The sequence below is a fragment of the Ptychodera flava genome, chromosome 3 (assembly GCF_041260155.1).
Source record: "Ptychodera flava strain L36383 chromosome 3, AS_Pfla_20210202, whole genome shotgun sequence".
In the NCBI taxonomy this organism is placed as follows: domain Eukaryota; kingdom Metazoa; phylum Hemichordata; class Enteropneusta; family Ptychoderidae; genus Ptychodera; species Ptychodera flava.
The window spans coordinates 38184850-38206140 of NC_091930.1; the positions used below are offsets into that span (position 1 = coordinate 38184850).

The window sequence follows — 21291 nt, forward strand, 5'->3', positions numbered from 1 at the left end:
TTACGAAATGAAATCAAAACTAGTTTCTGTTGACAACTTGCCACGGGGAAGTGGCCTGACTTCTTCTTGTCTATAAGATGTGCTACTTCATCAGCTATATAGTTACAGCTCGTCAACAATGCGTAGGTGAGAGAGTGATAGGGCAGTACAGTTGCAGCAACTAGCCTCGTTGATGCTTTGTTTGACCACGGCTTATCTACCTGTGGTACACCAATACGTAGATGTCCATTTTATTTGGCACGCATGCACACACTTCCAATACTGATCAGCCTGTTTTCAAAACAATGCCATGGCATAATTCACTGCGTTACCTCTCCTATCTCAAAAACATTTAGGTTCATGTTAGGATTCCAGTCTTTCGTTTTGTCCAACTGCTATATGAGGGCGCTGCATATCTTCGCTTCTGACGTCATAGAATTCCGTTGTCACAAAATACACTGCGTGTAACCTTTGTTCAAATGAGTTATCACAAACATGCACCCTAGAAAGCAGGAAGAACCGCGCAGATGCACAACTTCCCCTATATAGCAATTTGAAACTGGCGGATTAGTCATAGACGCGCCCCTCGAAAAAACGTACTATACATTTTCGAACATTGAGATTTTGAACATTCAGATCGTAAGATTACATGGATTAGTTTTCCCGTAACCTGCTATGGATTAATTCATAGTAAAAACCTCAAATTTAACATTATGAAAATATAGAAACAAATCCGAGAGGTGAAGTCAGTCAATCGCATTTTTAATGAATATCGAATATGGGATCACGTGGAAAACGAAATTTGCTCCTGTGTTATCTCCTCGCATTCTCGCCCGGCAGTAGACGAGAGCTAAATTCTTTGATGTGTTCAAAAAAGTTTGAAGACACAAACTGATAAAAAAACAATATAAATTAACACTTCTGTCTCTCCCATGTCGAGGCTACCGGTCTGGAAAAAAATTAAAAACCCCGCCAACATGTAGTCCTGCAGTTCGGGTTTTTGTACCTCTGAAGCAGCCATCAACTCCAGCTGATCATTACAACTTCCCCGATGCTAACTTGACACCTTAACGCCTGTTAATCAGATGCGAAAAGCGCCACCTGTATGCATTTCGCGGCGAAGTGTAAATGAAGTTAGTTTGCTCACAGTATTAGTTAATGAGGGGATTATTGACGATGAATTTTCTGGCCAGCATTATGCAATGCGGACCTTGATATGCTCACCCTCAAGTCCTCAACACGATACGGACTATGGCTGACCCTTACCTCCATGGGTTGACCCAGGGAGCTTGAAAAGGACGTATCTTGCTTGGAGGAGGGACTGTCACGCGTTGATAAATCGATACCAGTTTTGGCCGTGCAATGCAAGAGTACATTGGCACCTGATTATATGTACCTAGACGTGTATAAATCATCAGTGGTTTATACAGCGGTACAACGTATCGGTGTGAGCATGGAGCCAGATCCGTTTCTAGCTCCATGGTGTAAGACTACGACTTTATTTTTGGCTGACTGCACCAGCGATGGTCCGCATCAAACAGTACTACAGAAGAAAATTTACACCGCAAATTTCCATGGACTTTGTTTCATTTTTTTTTTTTTGAAATCACATTATACCTGCACTTATCGTGAAGGCTCACTTCTCAGCCGTAAAACATTAGTTAAAGCTCGCTTTTCATATCAGTGACGTGTGCATGTGCGCAATTTTACTGTTGCTAAAGAGTGTCGATCGACCTTTTGTGAATGCTAAAACACTTCTCCGAGCCATAGACCCTCGAGGGTCTATGTCCAAGCAAAGCATCAATAACTTGCAATGTAGTAAAGTAACATCCCCGGAAGATTTTATTTTCTGACATTTTGATCCTGCATACCCTCTGCTTGTTGACAAGCAATGTAGCTAACGAGCGTCCTACTGTTCACCATATCCTTGCCCGAAAACGACTACGAGGCAGATTATTTCAATTTTCAAATTTCCATGGGAGAGAGTGGATGTAATCAGATAATTTTCTGGAAATACCAGGCTATGATCACCTCATCCAACCATTACCCGTTTTCCGAACGATCACTGATATTAATTTAGTGTGTCATGATCAAACTTTCACTTTATTACAATGCTGAACTTCTTTCGAGAAACTTAGAAATAAAGATCGATTATTTTTACCATGTGTACACGCCAACGAGATGCTATTGATTAGCAGGAGCGGAGATTAAACCCAGTGGGTCATGGATGCCTTCTGATCTGAATAAAACGTTGGGTATCTTTAGAGCGGCAGTGTTTCACCATGAAGACGCGACTTTGCACAATTTTTAAATATCGGATATTTACTATTTAGTATCGAAGTTTGACGATTTCGGGACAAGTATCGATACTAGACGATACTAGAATTAACTGCGGTTATTCCATGGGAAGCCGCGTCTGGAAATCGACGATATTCAGGATACCCGATATTTTTTCGGCGATTTGGGAACTCTAATATCGATACTAGAAGATACTAGAATTACTAGCCCTGTGCCTCGGCACGCTGGATCTGTGAAATATACGATATTTATCCGATATTTATCGGCGATTTGGGGACTCTAATATCGATACTAGACGATACTAGAATGACTTGCCCTGTGCCTCGGCACACCGGATCTGTGAAATCTCCGATATTTACCCGATATTTCTTTGCGATTTTGGGACTCTAACATCGATACCAGACGGTACTAGAATGACTTGCCTCGTGCCTCGGCACGCCGGATCTGTGAAATCTTTTATATGTACCCGATATTTAGCGGCGATTTGGTGACTCTAATATCGATACTATAACTACTTGCCTTGTGTCTCAGCACGCCGGAGCTAGAGTCAGTCCTTAGATGTCGGGTTTGGCCAGAACTGTGAGGTGGTGAAATCTCCGATATTTACACGATATTTATCGGCGATTTCGGGACTCTAATATCGATACTAGACGATACTAGATTCAGTCAAATCGCGCGTAAATATCCGATATATATCGGAGATTTCACCACCTCACAGTTCTGGCCAAACCCGACATCTAAGGACTGACTCTAGCTTCGATACTAGACGATACTAGATTCAGTCAAATCGCAAGTAAATATCCGATATATATCGGAGATTGCACCACCTCAGAGTTCTGGTCAAACCCGACTTCCAAGGACTGGCTCTAGCTTCGATACTAGTCGATACTAGATTCAGTCAAATCGCAAGTAAATATCCGATATATATCGGAGATTTCACCACCTCACAGTTCTGGCCAAACCCGACATCTAAGGACTGACTCTAGCTTCGATACTAGACGATACTAGATTCAGTCAAATCGCAAGTAAATATCCGATATATATCGGAGATTTCACCACCTCACAGTTCTGGTCAAACCCGACTTCCATAGACTGACTCTAGCTTCGATACTGGACGTTACTAGATTCAGTGAAATCGCGCGTAAATATCCGATATATATCGGAGATTTCAGCCCTTTATAGATCTGGCTAAGCCAATCTAATTTCGATATTGTATAGTCTAGTAGCCGTATCGGATATCATATAAAAGTGAAATGTCATCAAGGGACTCTCAATTTTGTATTTTTATATTTTTTGATTTAGCTTTCCGTACACTTTGCTATTTAAAAATTGAATTCGTTCTCCACTGCTTGATGTAAATGTTCTGCTTGGAGTGTTTGAAGACTGTGAGACAATCACAATTATCGCCTGTGTTGTTTGCTGAATTAGCAACCTCAAGAATGGTACAAATTTTCATTACGATTTTCTTCTGACGGAAGTCCTTGTCTGATTCAAAACGTTTGATAAAACGATTGTGACTGGCGAGGCTACATCAGGATGCAATGCACTCGAGTCGAATACATAGACAATGTCTCTGTTTTTTCTTGTGAGGTGGGATGAGGTAAGGTATACAGCTGCCGCCATGTCGTCATAAGTACGGACCGAAAGAAAGTAGGAGTTAACTTGTAAAATATGAACTTTAGTAGCAGTCAAGTCTACAAGTAAAGCTATAGAAGTCGAGCGAAGTCTGCACGCCACGGTCATTCCACTCGCTTTTGTGGAGTGACCGTGCTTACGTCGTTCGACCATTTTCAGCTTTTGTGCTAGGTGTTGGTACAATGAAGCGTCTTTTCAGTTCTTTTGTACCGATGTCGCATCGCAATTGCCATGTGGTGTCAGAATTCGAAAATACCACGAAACCATAGTCCCTTGTAGAGGGACTGTGACGAAAATAATATTCAATCAAACTTTACAGGAGAAATAGTCGCGGTTTCCACACACTGCCTTGCATGCAAATGCTGTTCGAGTCGTTTGATTTTGGTATTATCGATGTAAACGTAATTCACACCTTCCGACCGCAGGGCTCGAAATTAGCGGTAGTCCCACGTCCACAGACTACCAACTTTTCCCTGGGGCTACCAAAACCCATGAAATGGTAGCTCACATGGACTACTAAAGCCTGGGACATGAAATTACTTAGTGAGCGACATGATGTTGATCGCTGTGAGATGACCGACGCTCATACAGTCAACCCAGTTATGAAAATTAAAAAGCGACATGCAGTCGAATTTGTTAAGACAAACTTTCAATAAAATGTCATTATGTTAACTGATATACTTTGATGGCAGGCTCGAGAAATGATGGCCAAAGAAAATTTATTTTCATAGTTATTTAATCACAATGTATAAATCACAATTAAACACAAAACTATTCAAACTGCAAAGAAAAGGCTGTCGGGTCATCCGCAAATTACGCTTTCCGAAGTGTACGAGATGGTGTACTATGGTGGAGAAATATAGCCAATTGCCACGAAAGTATTCAGAAGATGACTGTACCAAGTTGTCATCCTGAAATTCATAGCCAATCTATTTTAGCCATGTTATGTTTACATGTGTTGAGTGAAAAGTAGTTGTCATGGCGAACATCAAAATTTGCATATAAGCTCTGCGTACGAATGAATAGGTCGCACCGTTGTCTACTACACATACTGTGCAGTTCTCCTAAAGCTATGATCTGCGAGTATTGATGTCAAATGACTGGATAGAACCATCAAAATAAATCTTTCATTGCCTAGATATCCTTTACCAAAAAATTCTTCATTCATGCATGGGCTACCAGACATTGTCACTGGGCTACCAACTTCAGAAAATGGTAGCCCGATGAAAAAAGTTAATTTCGAGCCCTGCGACCGGCTTAGCATATTAACTAACCCCGAAATTTCGGGGTTGCATACATGGCTAGTTAGCATCGGCGAAGTTGTAATGATGAAAAATTACAAAAAAACTCCGGGAAGTCGGGCACGGGCACAGGCGTCGACTGTCACTCACACGGAAAAACTTTTGCTAAATGACGTCACTCGTATGCATATTAGCTCGTGACGTGGTTGCCAAATGTTATATGGTCAATTCAACTGTACTTACTGTGAACCGCATAACACAGAAAAGTAATATAGTAATCATGGAGCTCCCGCCACTACCTTCATGAAGTAATCGAGCAAAATGTCACACTCTGGTTTTCCGACATTGAATTAATTAAAGGCCAGGGAGGGTTCCAGGGAGGGTTAATTTCTTCTCTGTTTATTTCTCTTTTTGGCACCGGTTTTACGAAAGACTGTTTCAAAACAATCAACAATGCATGCAGTTGGTGTAAAGTCTGAAATTTTGTGCGAGTGATGGCATATCGGCACTCGTCCAAACAGGAAATCAATAATGCACTGAAGACGAGCACATGTCTATCCAGAAGGACCTGGTAGAAGTTAGATTTATATTCACAGTACATTTGTGTTCGGTCGTGTTGCCAGAATGGAAGTGCAAAATGAATTGTAAACGCTTATAATATATTATGCCCGCCCTGTTTGAAGTACCATGCACCTTTGGTCAAGAGCTACAACGGACACGGACCAATGCAGAATCGGACAAAACTCTACTTCGAACAACTGGACTGTGCGGCTTCGTCATTACGCATATAAGTACCGTTCATTTCACTTGATATTGATGGGAAAACTTGAGCCCGATCATTTTCATGATGCTGGATTTTACAGTCCTATAATTGCGTAAAACTGTATGGACCTTAAATAAAAAGTTGTATTTGCAAAGTTGTCCTTCACTCGAAAGCGATAATAAGTTTGATGAGTGTTAAACGTTTACTTTAATGTCCGATATTTAGCCCACCCCATACGCATGATCCAGGTACCCCTTTAAAACACAGACAAAACAAATTTGGTCATGAAGTACTTTGCCGAAACTTCCGCTTCCGGCCATCATTGACTGTATGTAACTGATATTTCAAGCGTATTTCCATTACGTTAAAAGTTGTGAAATGTTAATATTTGCCAAACCGTTGACTACTAAGCCAGGAATTGTCGTCTTGAAAATCTGAGCCTTCAGTAACGAATGACGGTGACAGTGAGGCAACGCGTTCACAGACAGCTTACAACACTCTGACTGTATAGTATTTGTTGTTTCACACCTACGACAAGCCTCTTTTTTGTCCAATTTTTGACATTGCTTGTCGAACTATTGTCTTGGTTTCTTTTAGTTGACTCCTCATCGTGCTTGTTCTACTGTTCTCGAGTTTGCACGCGTCTACTGACATCCATCTCTACGGCAATGTTGGCATTATAATAAAGAATGATAATCTGCTATGATTTATCAGTCAGTGTTAAACTGTACAGAAGCGATCTCCGCAATCAATTATTGCCACATGCATTCTGCCAATCTTGTACCAAATGATCTGCACTATCTTGCACCTTCATGGTACAGGGTGATCACGTTAAGGAGAGGAAATACTAAGATGATAGACCAATCAAAAGCCTTGGAAAATATGACATCTAAGTGTCTTGCCTAATACAGCACGACGAGCTTCATTGAACGAGGGTTTGATGAAAAGTTTTTAGCCTAACTGTGAAGGAGCGACGCCAGGTCAATGAAGCTTGGTTAACATTCAATTCAACTCTTTAGATGACTAACTGACTGGTTTATCTTCAGTTTGCTGTGTATTTGACTGCTGATACAAGACTTACGAGAGGCTATAAAAAAACGCGGGGAAAGTTGAGAAAAAAGGTGTCTTGCTCCATTAGATCAATCACTCCAAAAGTCAGTCATTGCCATGGCAACAGCGTGACTGCGGCTTCCAACTCGTTCCACACCAACCATACTCTCCTGACCTAGCACCCTCAGACTTTCATCTCTTCCAAAACATGAAGAAATAGTTAGCTGGAAAGCATTTTGACGACGACAGTGATGTCATATCCGCCGTTCAGGATTATTTTGACTACCAAGATGAAAGGTTCTACCACCATCCGGAGGGACGGTGGTTCTACAAAGAAGGGATCCAAGCGCTGCAGTACCGCTGGCAGGAGTGTGTGGACCGCAAGGGGGACTATGTCGAAACATAAATAGTATAGAAACTCATTCCAGTAGGACCTCCTAGTCATGTTCAAAACTTCATCCAACCTCTTTATACTATAGTCAGCTTTAACGCTAACCTAACCACACACGATCGTGGTTGAGTGGCACGCCCAACTTCGATACTTGGACACAGTAACCTAAGCTTAGACAGTGACGGGGTATTATCATTATCTTAGCCATGGCATACACTCGGCAACGGTTTAGTGTGTACGGTTACAGCGATTATTTTGCAGTTGTGTTATCTAAAGGGCCAAATTTTTCAGTCTAACCAGTAATATATAAATTATCTGGTTTTTTGTTACACATTAAACATTAGGACAAACACAATATTCGAGTCTGCAGTATGTTGGTATCTAGATATCATCATGATCGTGTGATGGTTCAGCACCTCACTGTGCGTTTAGGATCTGCACTGAGCACACAATACGGTAAATCATAGTCAAAACTCATTTGTGTGATATGTATGAATAATGCTGCTTCTTGGATTCTAATAATATACTATTAAGGGTGCAGAGGTGACTAAGTGATAATTAACCAATTAGGTGCCATGTATTTCTATGGCAAAGGCCCCCCAGGCCAAGGAATTTTTTACCTGTCCTGTAGCGTAGGAATTTGGTAGCACTCAAAACTACAGCTGTCATTCCAGAAATTGCCACAAACATCACACATAAACACCTTTACTTTAGTCTTAGATCATCAACTCACACATTGGAGTGATATATTTAATTCACAATTATATAAAAAATGCAAAAAAAGGTTTAAAATAGACTTGAAAATAAACAGCAACCACCAGTATATTTCAAGGACTACACAGGCAATTACATGAATTTACTGGGTATAAACAGGATTTGAATAAAACTGAACAATACATGCATATATGTCATACAAATTATTTATTGAAATCAGCCAAGTGACTACAAAGTACTACTTTCCACAAAATTCAAACACTTCATGGTTACTTGTTTGTGACATGAAAATACAAAAGCCAAAATCACATTGGCAGTTGAAGTATGCCAAATGAATGTTCACCAACTTATAGGGAAAGTGTCCTTTGGCAACAATAACCATTAGGTATACAATGGACATGCACTGTGCAGGGGTAAAAATGATCAGTTACTTTGGCTTTGGTAGCCAAAACAATGGCATCAGAAAGGAAAAAAATATCCATCCAATATTTCCATAGTGTTGAAAACAATACTTTAAATAAAATATAACTACAAGTACACCTTTCTATTCAATGGACAAACAATTAATAAGTCCATGCCATTTGTGGAGTCATCAGCTGGGGCGAATTTGCCACAAAATCTTTGAATTGGTATAAAAGTTGCTGGACCAGGATGCTCAAATTTCTTTTTGCACCATGCTGAAAGTGGGTTGATATAACCATGCTCCAAGTCAGTCGGTTTAAACCAGTCTACCACTGCAATGTTGTGTTCTAGTACTCTGTTATCTATTTCCAGACAGTGGGTCATGTAAAACTTCACTTTGCCAGGCCGAAGATATTTCACATTATTAGACATGATTGAACCATTTTGTCCAGCCCAAGAAGCCATAATAAACTGATATCTTATTGTGCGTTTGTTTGCAGCTGACCCATACAATTCTTGGCCAATGTAAACACGGCCATATTTCTTGTAAGTGCTACATAGAGAGGACATTGGCAAATCTTGGTTACAATACAATTGTTTATACATCTGATGAAGCATGACTTTATCATCAGTACACAGAGTTTGCATTGAAAAACATTGTTGTGTTTTTACAGAATCATTGCATGAACAGATATCTCTCAATACAGTTAATGGTGCTGTAGCAGCATGTATCAAAGTTAATACTGAAGAAGGTTTTGGTAAAAGACTGTCATATGTTAGAGTACAAGACCGATCTAAACAAAGTGGCAACAATTCATTAGAAAAGAGTGAGGGGAGTTTGTCTCGAAGTTCAAATGTTAATGTCTGGGTGATTACTGTTCTCATCATTTGTGTTTCAATGCTGTGATGTTGTCTTAATTTCGCCCATGAAACCATTGCATCTTTCAAAGGAAAAACACCAGAAACCATAGATTGGGCCAATATCTTTAACACAATCAATTAAGTGGCAGTGCAAGTGCATATTTGGGGTCACTGTGAGTCTACCATACAATAATTCAAACTCCTTGCAGAATTTTACAAACAAGTTATCTGCCTTAAAGAGATCATCTTGGCTTATGTAAGATCGACACAGATAACGGCAAGCAAGAACGAAACTTTGCCAACAACGTAAATGTTGCTCTTGAATAACGTCTTTCATAACAAAAAGGGAGTAGACCAATGTCCAGTTTTTCCATTCATCTGCCGTGAATTTGCCATAATTAGAAGATATTTTTGTGGGTAGCCGGCCCAAATCTGAACACACATTTATGTTTGCAATTTTCGTTGCTAACTGATCTAACAGACTCTGTGTCAACAGTCCACTGTCAATCCAAGTTGTGAACACCTTTTTTGCTGTTCCAGTAAATAGATTATGCATGGGATCTATCATACAAAATCTGACAGCATTGTAATATTCTAGTTCCAAAAGCGCAGTGTACTTCACTCCATGCCTACTCTCTAATCTTTTTTGAGCAGCTTTGCTTTTTGCTTTCCTCACTAAATCTGAATGTCTTCTATGAAGACTATTTGAACGTGGAATCCAATTTTGTCGTTCAAATCCACTGTAGTCTAGTTTATGTTTCTTTTTTCCATTTTTATTGAAACCATTCTCAACTGATGGGAATTTTTTGTAGCACTTTGTACAACCGTGTGTTGCTGAATGTCCGACAAATCCACAGAGTTTTCTGTTGGCTGGCAAGTCAGAGCTGCAGCACAGCAAAGCTGCAGAGCAAACTTCACCATCAACAGGTTGGTGTGCAGTTTTTAAGTTTATACCTCTCCAAAGTGTTTTAAGTTCTTTTACTAAAGGACCAAGAAAAGAATTTAGAGAAACTGGCTCCTTATCTAATGCTGGAATTACTCCTACAACCATTATGTTCTCCTTTTTAAAGCGGATTTCACGTGGCAAATTCATGAAAGCCAGGTACAACACTCCAACAGAAAAGTCACAACGTCTTTCATATGGTTGAAACCAATCGACATTGAGCATCAATCCAAAGTTGTTGGGTTGTTTAAGAAATCTTTCCCTTCATATTGCTGGAAGTCTTTCCATATGGCCCCATCATAAACATCTGCCATATGTCCTACAGGAACTGACCGCTGTCTCCAGCTTTCACAGCTTTCTTGAAAACCTGAACGGAGTAGATATTTTTCTAGTGAATCAATGACACTTTGGTAACAATATATCTTCAAGGGGTAAATTTTTTTGTTCCATCACTTAATACAACCTTTCTAGCTAAACTGGAACCACATACTCTGTTTCTCTGTCTACCCCTCTTGTACATAATATTATTACACAGTCTTACTTGAGTCTGCCCATTTACAATTTCAACACACTCCCCAAAGTCATACAGTTTTTGACACTTTGGGCACACTGCAAATTTCTGAAAATCATCTCGGTCAAGTTTTAAGAACTTTCTCATCAAATATAACGATGAGGGAAAGAATGCGTACAGTGACAACATAGAGGGATGCTCTTCAAATACACATTTCATCCACATACATAGAAATCTAAGCAGATGGTCAATTGCATTCCAGCTGATATAGTTGGCAGTTTGCCAGACAAGTATGAAGTAAAGTAGCCAAGTTATCAACGCTGTATGTTTGGGGGTTATGTCCTGGTGTCTGTTACTGTGAATTTCTAATGAGTCTCTATTATCTTGTGAGATGTGGCCGCTGTCGTCAATAAGGTCTTGCAGGTCTAAAGGATGTACTTTACTGTTCCATTCCTCAGGATCATCTTCCGACTCTAATTCATCATCGCTGTTGTCAGAATCAGAACTGCATGTAGTTGTTTCTTCTGTATCACTGGATTCACTGTTACTTTCAGTGCCATCAGAGTTCATTCCATTGCACTGTAAAGAAAATAATATGACAAAACAAGTCATTAAAACAGTCCCCACTTGTTAATGGGTACTTTAATTACAAGTCCTCTGAAAGGAAAGTCCTCTTCATTAATTAGGTAAGTGATTAAAAATACTTCGATACAGATGGGGCTTAATGGCCAAAAATTAGTTCCATGGTTAGGAAAACATAAAACCAATGTAAGCCGCCATACTAATTACAAAAGGTCATTAAAATGAATTACTTAATAGTAGTACTTAATCGACAGAATGCTGTCAGACATTTTTGCATCCTATCCTAACACTGACAGATTATCACCGGTGCCTATTTCATAAAGTTTGATGCAGTACTTTGGACATTCACCCTAAAAACAAAAATCCATTATGTAAATGCAAACCAGCAATGATACAACTAAGTGTCAATGATTTGTATTTACAACACTTTGAGATCAAAATCTGTACCAAGTTTCATCAAATTTAACGCAGTATTTGTGGACATATCACTCTAATTAGGAAAGTTCATTACATATGCAATTCCAAATTGATTAACTTGACACTAATAAATGTCTTTTTCACTGTTAAAGCAATGTAAGCATAACATCTGTACCTAGTTTCATGAAATTTGATGCAGTATTTCTTGACATATCAGACTATTACGAAAATTCAATAATTGACATGATACTGCTACATGCCGTTAAACAAATTGATGTGCATATGTATGACATAGGTCAATGTCCTTGTGCCAACTTTGAATGATACTGGTGGAAATATGTCTGAGTTATGGCTCTGTACATGAAAAAATCGTAACACAAATGGCCACCAGGCAGCCATTATATTGCATTGGACTGTGAAACCAATAGACATACTTATTTATGACATGATAGGTCAATGTCCTTGTACCACCTTTGAAAAATATAAGTTTTTACATATCCAAATGGTGGCTCAGCTGACATGACAAAATCTTAACAAAATGACCACAAGGCAGCCATATTGAATGATGGTGAGGTGCATTATGTATAATCCTAGGCTGGCATTAAATGAAATCTGTCACAGACAAAACCACTGACCCTCTCTACAATTGAGCATTTCTAAATTAGGCTGAACACTCCAGCAGTCCACTGACATTTTGTTCAAAATGGCAATTTCTCAAAATAAACAAAATTAGCTAACAAAAATGTCAGGGATTCTAGATTGTTACAATTTGGATTGAAGAAATGAGGGGAGAACCGTTTGATTTCTGGGAAGGGGTATTGAGGAAGTGGGTATGGGAGCAATTTTTTTTCCTGTCAGAGTGACAGCATTTTTTTTCTACTGTCAGACCTGCATTGTGTTTTCAAATGGAGTATTAGTGCAATTTTTTATTGTCATCAAGTTTGTAATGCGATATTTATAAGGGAGCCATCATTATCTACGCTTGGGGAGTCAGAGGAATTTCATTGTTAACATTGAAGTTACAAGTGAAACCCCCCCCCTCACCAACCATGATAAATTTGAGTAACCTCAAACTCTAAAATTTTGACTGACATCCCCCTACTCAGAAAATTTAAATACCAACACATGTAATTTTAAAATTAACAAAATACAGCAACAGTAAAGACCTTTGAAATCCTGATGTACTCTGCTAGACTATCATTAGTTATCTCATGATGGTTCAAAAAAGGTGAACCCATCAAAATGAAATTCAAAGTCACAACAAAATAAAGATATAAAAGCTCACGCTATAACCAGTATCTAACCATATAGTATATTGTTTAATTTGGATGGGTATTATGACATGGTTTTCACTAGAATATCCGACTAGGCAGAATTTGAAAGTACAAGGGGAGAACATGCGAGAGGCTGAGGGGGAAAGTGTTACTGGGGCTTTGCCAGATCTTGCATGGAAATTTTTAAGATATTGATGTGAGCAATGGTACAATCTGGTGTAATCTGAGAGGTGTTTTTAATTTTTTTTACTAATTTTTAGGTTTTTTTCTAAGTGAAACTGTTTGAACACCCCAAGGGGGAGAGCACTAGGGAGGGTCCCCCCTCTCGTGTTGGAAATTTTGCGAAATCTATGTGTCTAATCCTGCAATCTGAGAGGAGTTTCAGTTTATTTTGCCCAAAACATTGAGTAACCCCGCCCCCTCTTCTTCCTCGCCACATTTTGAGTAACGCCAAATTAAGTTTTCAATATTTTGAAAGAACCACCCCTCTCACATTCCTCCGGATACATGGCGAGACACCGGTGAATCGGTAGTACTTTGACCCTGGTCATACGACCTGTGTCCCCGGTAAACCGGTTTGTTGATTGCGTGATTCGTCAATATTTTGAAAGAACCACCCCTCTCACATTCCTCCGGATACATGGCGAGACACCGGTGAATCGGTAGTACTTTGACCCTGGTCATACGACCTGTGTCCCCGGTAAACCGGTTTGTTGATTGCGTGATTCGTCCTAACGGTGTTTCAGAACCATAGACCGAGTTCCTTCATCAGTCCCTCTCTGTTTTTTATCCCCTTCGCTTGGTTGTATGATCATTAAGTCATCTTCATCCTCAAAGAGGAGAACCTAGATTACTTATTGAGAGAGTAAGCCACTATTGACAGACTCTATAGTGAGCGACCCGGTGTGTGGTGTCATATTATTATGATATAATTTATTAATATGACCAAGCATCAATTTAAGTTCTCAGGGAAGATGTTATCTTTTGTGGTCAGAGAAACAAGGCCCACACATTGTATTTCATTATATTTGTTGTTCCTCAATTTCTCATTGTCAACTTGTACATCTTGCTAACATATTTATATTGAGAGGATAATATATTGTCTTTAACACTAGTTTATTGACTCCTCTCTTACAGAAGTCAAATTGTCCCCTTTAGATAGTGCCTATGCCATTGAGATATTGCAACAGAATCCTGAAATATGATTATTTGGGTCAGAAAAGGGAAGAAAAACATTGAGTGCACTGAGGTGTAAAGTAGACCTATGTAGTGCATGCTTATATCACAAGTGCTGCTTGTGGTAAAACATTTGCGCCGCCAATGGCAGCACACCGGCAAAGAATACATGAGAATTAGGTTTCCAAATTTTGCTCATTTCATGTGCATTACAATTTTTTTCACTTCTGTCTGTTATGACAACATCTTATTTTTTCTCTCAGGCCTTTACAGGATCATTTTTGCCTTCTATCTCACCTGATGACAATTTTTGTTTCAAAATCCTCCATATTCCCCCAAATAACAAATGGTTCTCCCCTAAGCTCTGTACATGATTGAATTATGGATAAAGAATGAATTCTTTGTGAGTGAGATACATGTGAAGAACAAGTGTGGTTATTCTTCAAGAAAAGTTCACAAATACATTTCTTTTGGCCTTTGGTTAAAATTTCCTTAGGTTTGACAAAACAGGTGCAAATTCTTTACCTACTTTCCACCGCACTTTTATGTTTAGCCAAGGATAAAACTGTAGGAATACTTGTAAACATTACTTTTGTTTCAATTATCATGTAGAAACTATTCCCAATTCACTCCAAATTAGAAATGAGAAGAACAGTGTTATGAAAAGAACACTTGGAAACTTCATAAAAATTAGCGCCAATGGCACTTGATCACAACTGGCACATTGTGAAACTACTCATAATTAATGAGGTACAATATGTGACGTCATGCGCAGGGTTCTGCCCAGAGTTCCAAGAGTGCTGGACGGCTCATTAATATTCATGAGCATTAATATTCATGAAAAACTGTAACATTTATATGCTTGTATTTTTACATTCCTAGGGCTTGATATACAAATAATAGCCAATTCCACTGTACCTTCAAAGTATTTTTTCAGTTTTAACTGAACAAAACAGAAAGAAAACAATCTTTAGTAGTTGTAAAGGAATCTTTTGAAGCTTCTGAAAAATAATGTACCACTTTTTTGTCATCATTTTCCTGTGCTTATATCATCCCTCACCACTATGAAGTTTGGATTACCATTGCACTGTACCAGCATCCAGTGTTTTTTCAAATGACCTAGGTGGTCTTGTTACTGCTCATGCGCAGACTCTATAGAGTTTAAACCAAGAACTTAGGGGTTGGCTAATCGGCCATAGTTTTGAAAGTGGAATTTCTCGATGTCAAATTCACTTCAATTGCTTCTTGATAGTCATTGTAGAATGGGAAAATTCACAAACAGAGAGGCTTGTTGCCACCGACAAGTAACTTTTGGCTTATTGACCTGAAAAATAAGTGAGTGTTCATTGATAATTCAAAGACTGGATTCGTTGACACCAAACTTGCTCGTGACTTTCATTGCATGCAGTCTTTCCACAATGCCACTCATTGAGTTTGAACTGAACATTGAAGAGTACGTTTTAGTTAGAAGTCCTGTTTTTTGTGCTCATTTTCGCTTCCGTACTTCATTTTTGTGGTGTTATAAACCTTGATACACAGCAACAAAAATTCAGTTTTTCTCCTTCTTTCGATCGAACAGAGATACTGTGTGACAGGAAAACCGTGTCTAGTTCATTAGGGCGATGATCTTGTGAACGTACGTTCAACAGCTGAACAGCTTTTCATATGCAAAATCAGCGTACGGTAATCAACCAGTGGTATTGTTTAAATAGCATTTTATTGAAAGGCATTCTATAGTACCATTGTTTTCATCAACTCTTCATGCATTTTTATGAACTGCTTGACCTCAAAAGTGTCACTCATAGACATTCATGTTCATTGTTCAAAGCATTGAACTGCAAGTGCCGGTCGGTCACTTGTCAATGCTGGTCGGAAACTCTGAGTGCCGGACGGGCCCGTCCAGCGCCGTCCGGCGTGGGCAGAACCCTGCATGCGGTGTCCCATCATACCATATATGAAGGGTGTAGCACTTGTGGTTACTGAGTTATGGACAAATATGTATATTTCAGGTCAAATGTCACTGAGGTCATGTGACATTTTGTCAAAAAAATGAATTGCTAAGTCATCCCTATATACCAAAAATCAGACCTAGCTCTATTGGCTCGCTCAAACTTAGATATGCACATAATTAATGAGGTACAATATGTGGCGTCATAAGGTGTCCCATCATACCATATATGAAGGGTGTAGCACTTGTGGTTACTGAGTTATGGACAAATATGTATATTTGAGGTCAAAGGTCACCGAGGTCACGGGAGATTTTGTCAAAATATTTTATATATCTGCGTGAACGGAGGGACATGACCCAATCTATAAGGCCCTGGACTTCATCCATGGAGACTAAAAACTGTGTCACTGAATCCTTTTTGCAATATGAATATGATGACAAACTAAATTTTTATTTTACTTGGCCTTATACATGGGATTCTATAGACAGCTGACTTATACATGGTAGTCTATGGTGGTGTAAACTAAAAGTCCTCTAACATGGCCAAATCGACGTGCATCTGTATGGGGTAGGGTACTATCCTTGTGCAAAGTTTGAATGAAATTGACCAGGGCATGTCTGAGATATCTGCGTGAACAGACGGATGGATGCACACACGGACGCAGGCACACACACACGGACATGACCAAACCTATAAGTCCCCCGGACGGTGTCCGTGGAGACTAATTAGACAGACCACGAAGTCAATGAGCAACATACAGCTGAAAGACTATTTTTCACATTGCGATTTTAAGCCCATTTTTATGAGAAAAGGGATATGTATATGCATATGGAGAAAACAGCAGAAGGCATATTTGTAAATTGTTTGTTAAGTGACAATCATATATGCATCTCTTGAAATTTTGTGGTTATAAGGTATAACAGTAGTGTAAGATAATGAGTGTAAGAATAATGAGGTTAGAATAAGTTAGTAAAGCTAAGTTGACAGTAATTAAGATTACAAAATTATGCACTAAGCGGAGGAAATCTGAATGAAATAAATGTTGAAAAGTAGCAAAGTCATGGTCATCTTTTGTCTAATACCTTGTGTAAGTTCATGAACTTTACATAAATCTTGCTATAGATTTGTTGCTAATGGGCAATAACTGTGTTTCAGATCATTTGAGAGCAATCCATCCATGACAGGTTTAAATTGTAATATACTTCTATTTAAAGGAGAGAAACTTCTCAAATAATTTTTTTCCCTGTAATTTCCTGTGAGAACACATGGACATGCGTAGGACTCTATGCTGGTGCTACCTTGCAACTTGTCATGGCATTGTCTAACTGTTCACCCCAATTTCCTGTAGACAGGTCCACACTCACCATTGATACAATGGGTTTGGCCATACCATGGTAGTGAAAGACTGTAACATGTGAGGTCATGGATACTTAATCTCAGGAATGTCAAAGTCTGTATATTGACTCAAGGATGTTTACATAACAAATGCTTAGGGTCATCTCAAAAGTGAGAATCTAAACTATGAAATATGGTTTTTTTATTGCTTTTGATACCCAAAAGAGCATAGAAATCTCTATACTTTGAATCAGCCATCCTGCATATTTCTAACATTCATCAAAACCTAATTTCTGTTCCACAACTCATAAAACAGTCCACAATGCAGGATTGGTGTACATTCCAAAACTACATATATGAAAGACCCCTAAAATCAATTAGTTAAAAAGGGGGGGTTAGAAATTTCCCAAAACTATATAACCTCCGCTCCGTTTGGCTCAATTTTTCGGAATTGGAACCTTGCAACCAGTCTATGTATCGGTACCAAATATCAACGCAGTCTGTTCAGCAGTTTTTGACTTTTGTCGTTTACGGAAATGGACGACATCAAACACCGGTTGAAACCACCTCTATATCACAACTTCCAGTTGTGATAAAAGTTAGTGATGCTGTCGATACGGTACTACATATACATGGGTGACATGATATGAGATTTTACAATGGAATCAATGATGGTACAAATCAGAGTCATTCATGGGATATGTTGAGGTAATATTTAAACACACATGCCCCTCCACCCACTGGAGGGAGAGTCCTTCACATTTAAAACAGAGAGCTGCTATAGTAATGCCAAACATGAACAAAGGCACTGCTGTGATAATAATTTCCTTGGACCAGGGTTTTTCTTGCTTATGCAGTGATAGGAGCCATTTGATATGATGATGAATAATATTCATGTTCACTTTCATTCCATATTTGCTTTCGTAATGATATTTGTATTTGTATTTGTATTGCAGCCAATGACAGAAAGTGTACTTTATAGTAAAGTTTTGGCCATGAAAAGTACGTTTGTAGAAATTGAAGCATTGCTACATATACAATATCACATTAACAGCTTTGTCAATACCACTGAATATTGTAACATCACACTCCAGATTATTGCAGGTAAAGCATTCAAATTATTTTTATCCGTTGGCTTCAAACTCAGTTTACATATTCTTTTATATTCATTTTCTACATTTAAAGAATTCACCGGCATTGTCAAAAGGATAAAATGCTACCGATGTTGTACCCTTCCTTGTAATGGATCCAAGCAAATTTCACACTTCATAATGTACTCATCTTTGCCTTGTATATTATGCGTCATCACTGATTGCATTCCATAATGTGACACAATTCATTCATGGTGTTGCGTATCATAAGATCCACTTACCAGAGTTTCATGGTAATGGTGCCTCAGTGTTGTATTGAATGTTGTTGTAGCTTGTTTCTTGCTGCATCCGTTACCTAAGAATAAATGGGGATATGATTACAAACTTGAATCTTTTTTTAAACATTAACAACTATCATCTCCAATATTAACCCTTTCAACCCGGCTTGGACAGAAATGTCCGATGACATCATAGAGTACCAGGGGGTCAGGTGCAAAGGGTTAAGAGTCAAACTTTATTAACTGCAAACAAGGAATGCAATACCTGGGTGCAAAACCTCTCAAAATCGTTTCAACAGCTGCAAAACAAGGCGGCCATTTCCTCTGTTCAAATGTTCAGTAGCCTGTCACTTGACTCTGTGTGTACAAGGGGTTGGGCAGAAATTAAATGGGCGGTTTTCCAAAATGACCCTGCGTGAAAGATAGTGACTCTTTACAGGTGTATGCAAGAAATAGAGTGACCCTCCCTAATTTTACTGCTCAAAAAAAGCGTGGCCCTCCCCTTTCATGTCATGGTCCCCAATAATTTTAATTGACACATAATTTCTCATTTGACCATTGAATTTTCTTAAAATAATCACTTGTTTTCCTTCCACTTCAATTAAGGTACACATTATATAAAGTATCAATCATATATAATCATATTTAAATCAACAGATATAGCTTGTTTTCTTGGGAATAATTTTTACCAAATGCATTATGTGTTATAATTTGATATTTTTCAGAGCACTCCATCGGCAACAACTTGCCTTTTCATCATTGCGATAGTTGTGCAAAAATTATGTCCCACACCAAAGGCACGGGTGGAATTCTGTGAACCTTCAAAAACACACATGATAGATAGTTCAACTTGTACATAGTTACAATTGGCAAAAGTGTTGTCTAACAGCTAAACTGAGGCCATGACACCTTTTTGGGCACCCCTAAAAAAGTAATGGTACAGTCGCCTAGGTACTTCTGTGGCAGCATACTTGACAAGGTCCAAAAAAAGTGCTTGTGCGAAAAATAGCGACCAACCACCCCATCCCCACCCCAAACATCGGCCTATCCCCTGTAATTTCTGTCCAGTCCCTGAGGAGAATTTTGAACATGAGTTGAAACTCAGTGACGTCATTGTGTATACTTGTCAATGGTACCAAACGTAATGAAGATTAACCTGTCCCCAAGAAAGAGTTACTCCATATAGTAACAGTCTTCAGTAGCAGGCGTCAACCACACATTTCTTTCTTAAAGACCAAATCGGTCGACACTACGGCGCCTGCCGTGGCTGGGCAACTAAAAAGCAAACAATAGTTATGCTAAGCCGAGACGATGGATGTGCCACTGTGGTACGTCCATGCCGAGACTAAATTAACGATAAATTCAATGTGATGACTCACCATCGATAAAAGATGAGCTAGAGGATGTTTCCATACTGTCATCATCGCTGCTTGAAGTCGAATCATCGTACATTGACTGATGTAGTTTTGGCGATGGCCCGCTGACATGACCCTTTCCTTCGCTATGCTACCATAAGCATAACGTTCGATACCAAACCGGTTTGCCTGTGCGTTCCCTGGCCGGAATGCTTTCTCGGGGGATCGACATTTCCAGGTTCCATCCAGAGCGAGAAATCGCTTCTTATGATCGAAAAAGGATCTTGACGACATATTCTTGGCGCAGCATGGACATGTCTTTCTTACAGGCTGGCGTGTTTTAGGCATGGCTAAACTTAGATATGATGCAGTATATAGGCTACACAATCTCTGCCTAACGCACAGTGTCTGGATGGACTATGCGTAGCTATAGACGCGGCAGTGTGCTGCCCTGGATCAAGCCCTCTAGGCAACTCGGAATATTTCGATCCCTGTATCTCACGTGACCTAACACGCGTAGTAGAGGCCAATCGCTCGTCTAAATTTTCTAAACCCTGAAAAGCTAGAGGGTATGGCGTTTGTTTCAATTTTTGGTGGACTCTGCTGAGGCTTAGTCGCTATTCGTTCAACACAAAGAAACACGGAACCGAAATATTACAATGTATCCACAGAAACTCGACGTGTTTTCATTTTTGTGTCACAAACAGAATGATGCACAATGCTAGTGCGTAGACATTTTAGGCGCACAATCAGATACAGCCCGCAATGTTTGTCAAAATGGCCTTATACCTTCTGATATTTTAATACCTTGCGCATTGGAGTTTTCCATCAAAGCAATACACTCTACACGTGGAAATCATATCTCCGTCTGTGGAAAGGCGTCCAGCAGCATTTCTGGTAGCTCTGCATGGCACCGGCTGTGTGTTACCGGCGTTATTACGCTGGTAACACACAGCCACAGGCGTTCTGTTTTGTGGGTAGTTTGTAAAATTGTAGTTTTAATGTTACGTTTCGACGTTCTCTTCCATAACCCACGGAAGAGAACG

General features: G+C 39.3%; 1 protein-coding gene across 1 annotated transcript; it reads right to left on the bottom strand.

Moving 5' to 3' along the window:
- Nucleotides 1–8043: 8043 nt before the first annotated feature.
- LOC139129948 (uncharacterized) lies at nt 8044–20683 on the bottom strand. The gene is made up of 3 exons (XM_070695649.1): nt 20270–20683; nt 18894–18967; nt 8044–11367 (listed from the first exon to the last, which is right to left on the bottom strand). Exons 1-3 carry the CDS (start codon nt 20340–20342, stop codon nt 10702–10704), a joined length of 813 nt encoding a protein of 270 aa, XP_070551750.1. The 5' UTR covers nt 20343–20683; the 3' UTR covers nt 8044–10701.
- Nucleotides 20684–21291: the final 608 nt, after the last annotated feature.

Coding starts and splice junctions, on each gene's coding strand:
- LOC139129948 (XM_070695649.1), bottom strand. CDS start 20,342: ATGTACGATGATTCGACTTCAAGCAGCGATGATGACAGTATGGAAACA. Junction 18,968..20,269: donor TAGCTCATCTTTTATCGATG/GTGAGTCATCAC, acceptor ATTTATTCTTAG/GTAACGGATGCAGCAAGAAA. Junction 11,368..18,893: donor ACCATTACCATGAAACTCTG/GTAAGTGGATCT, acceptor TTTTCTTTACAG/TGCAATGGAATGAACTCTGA.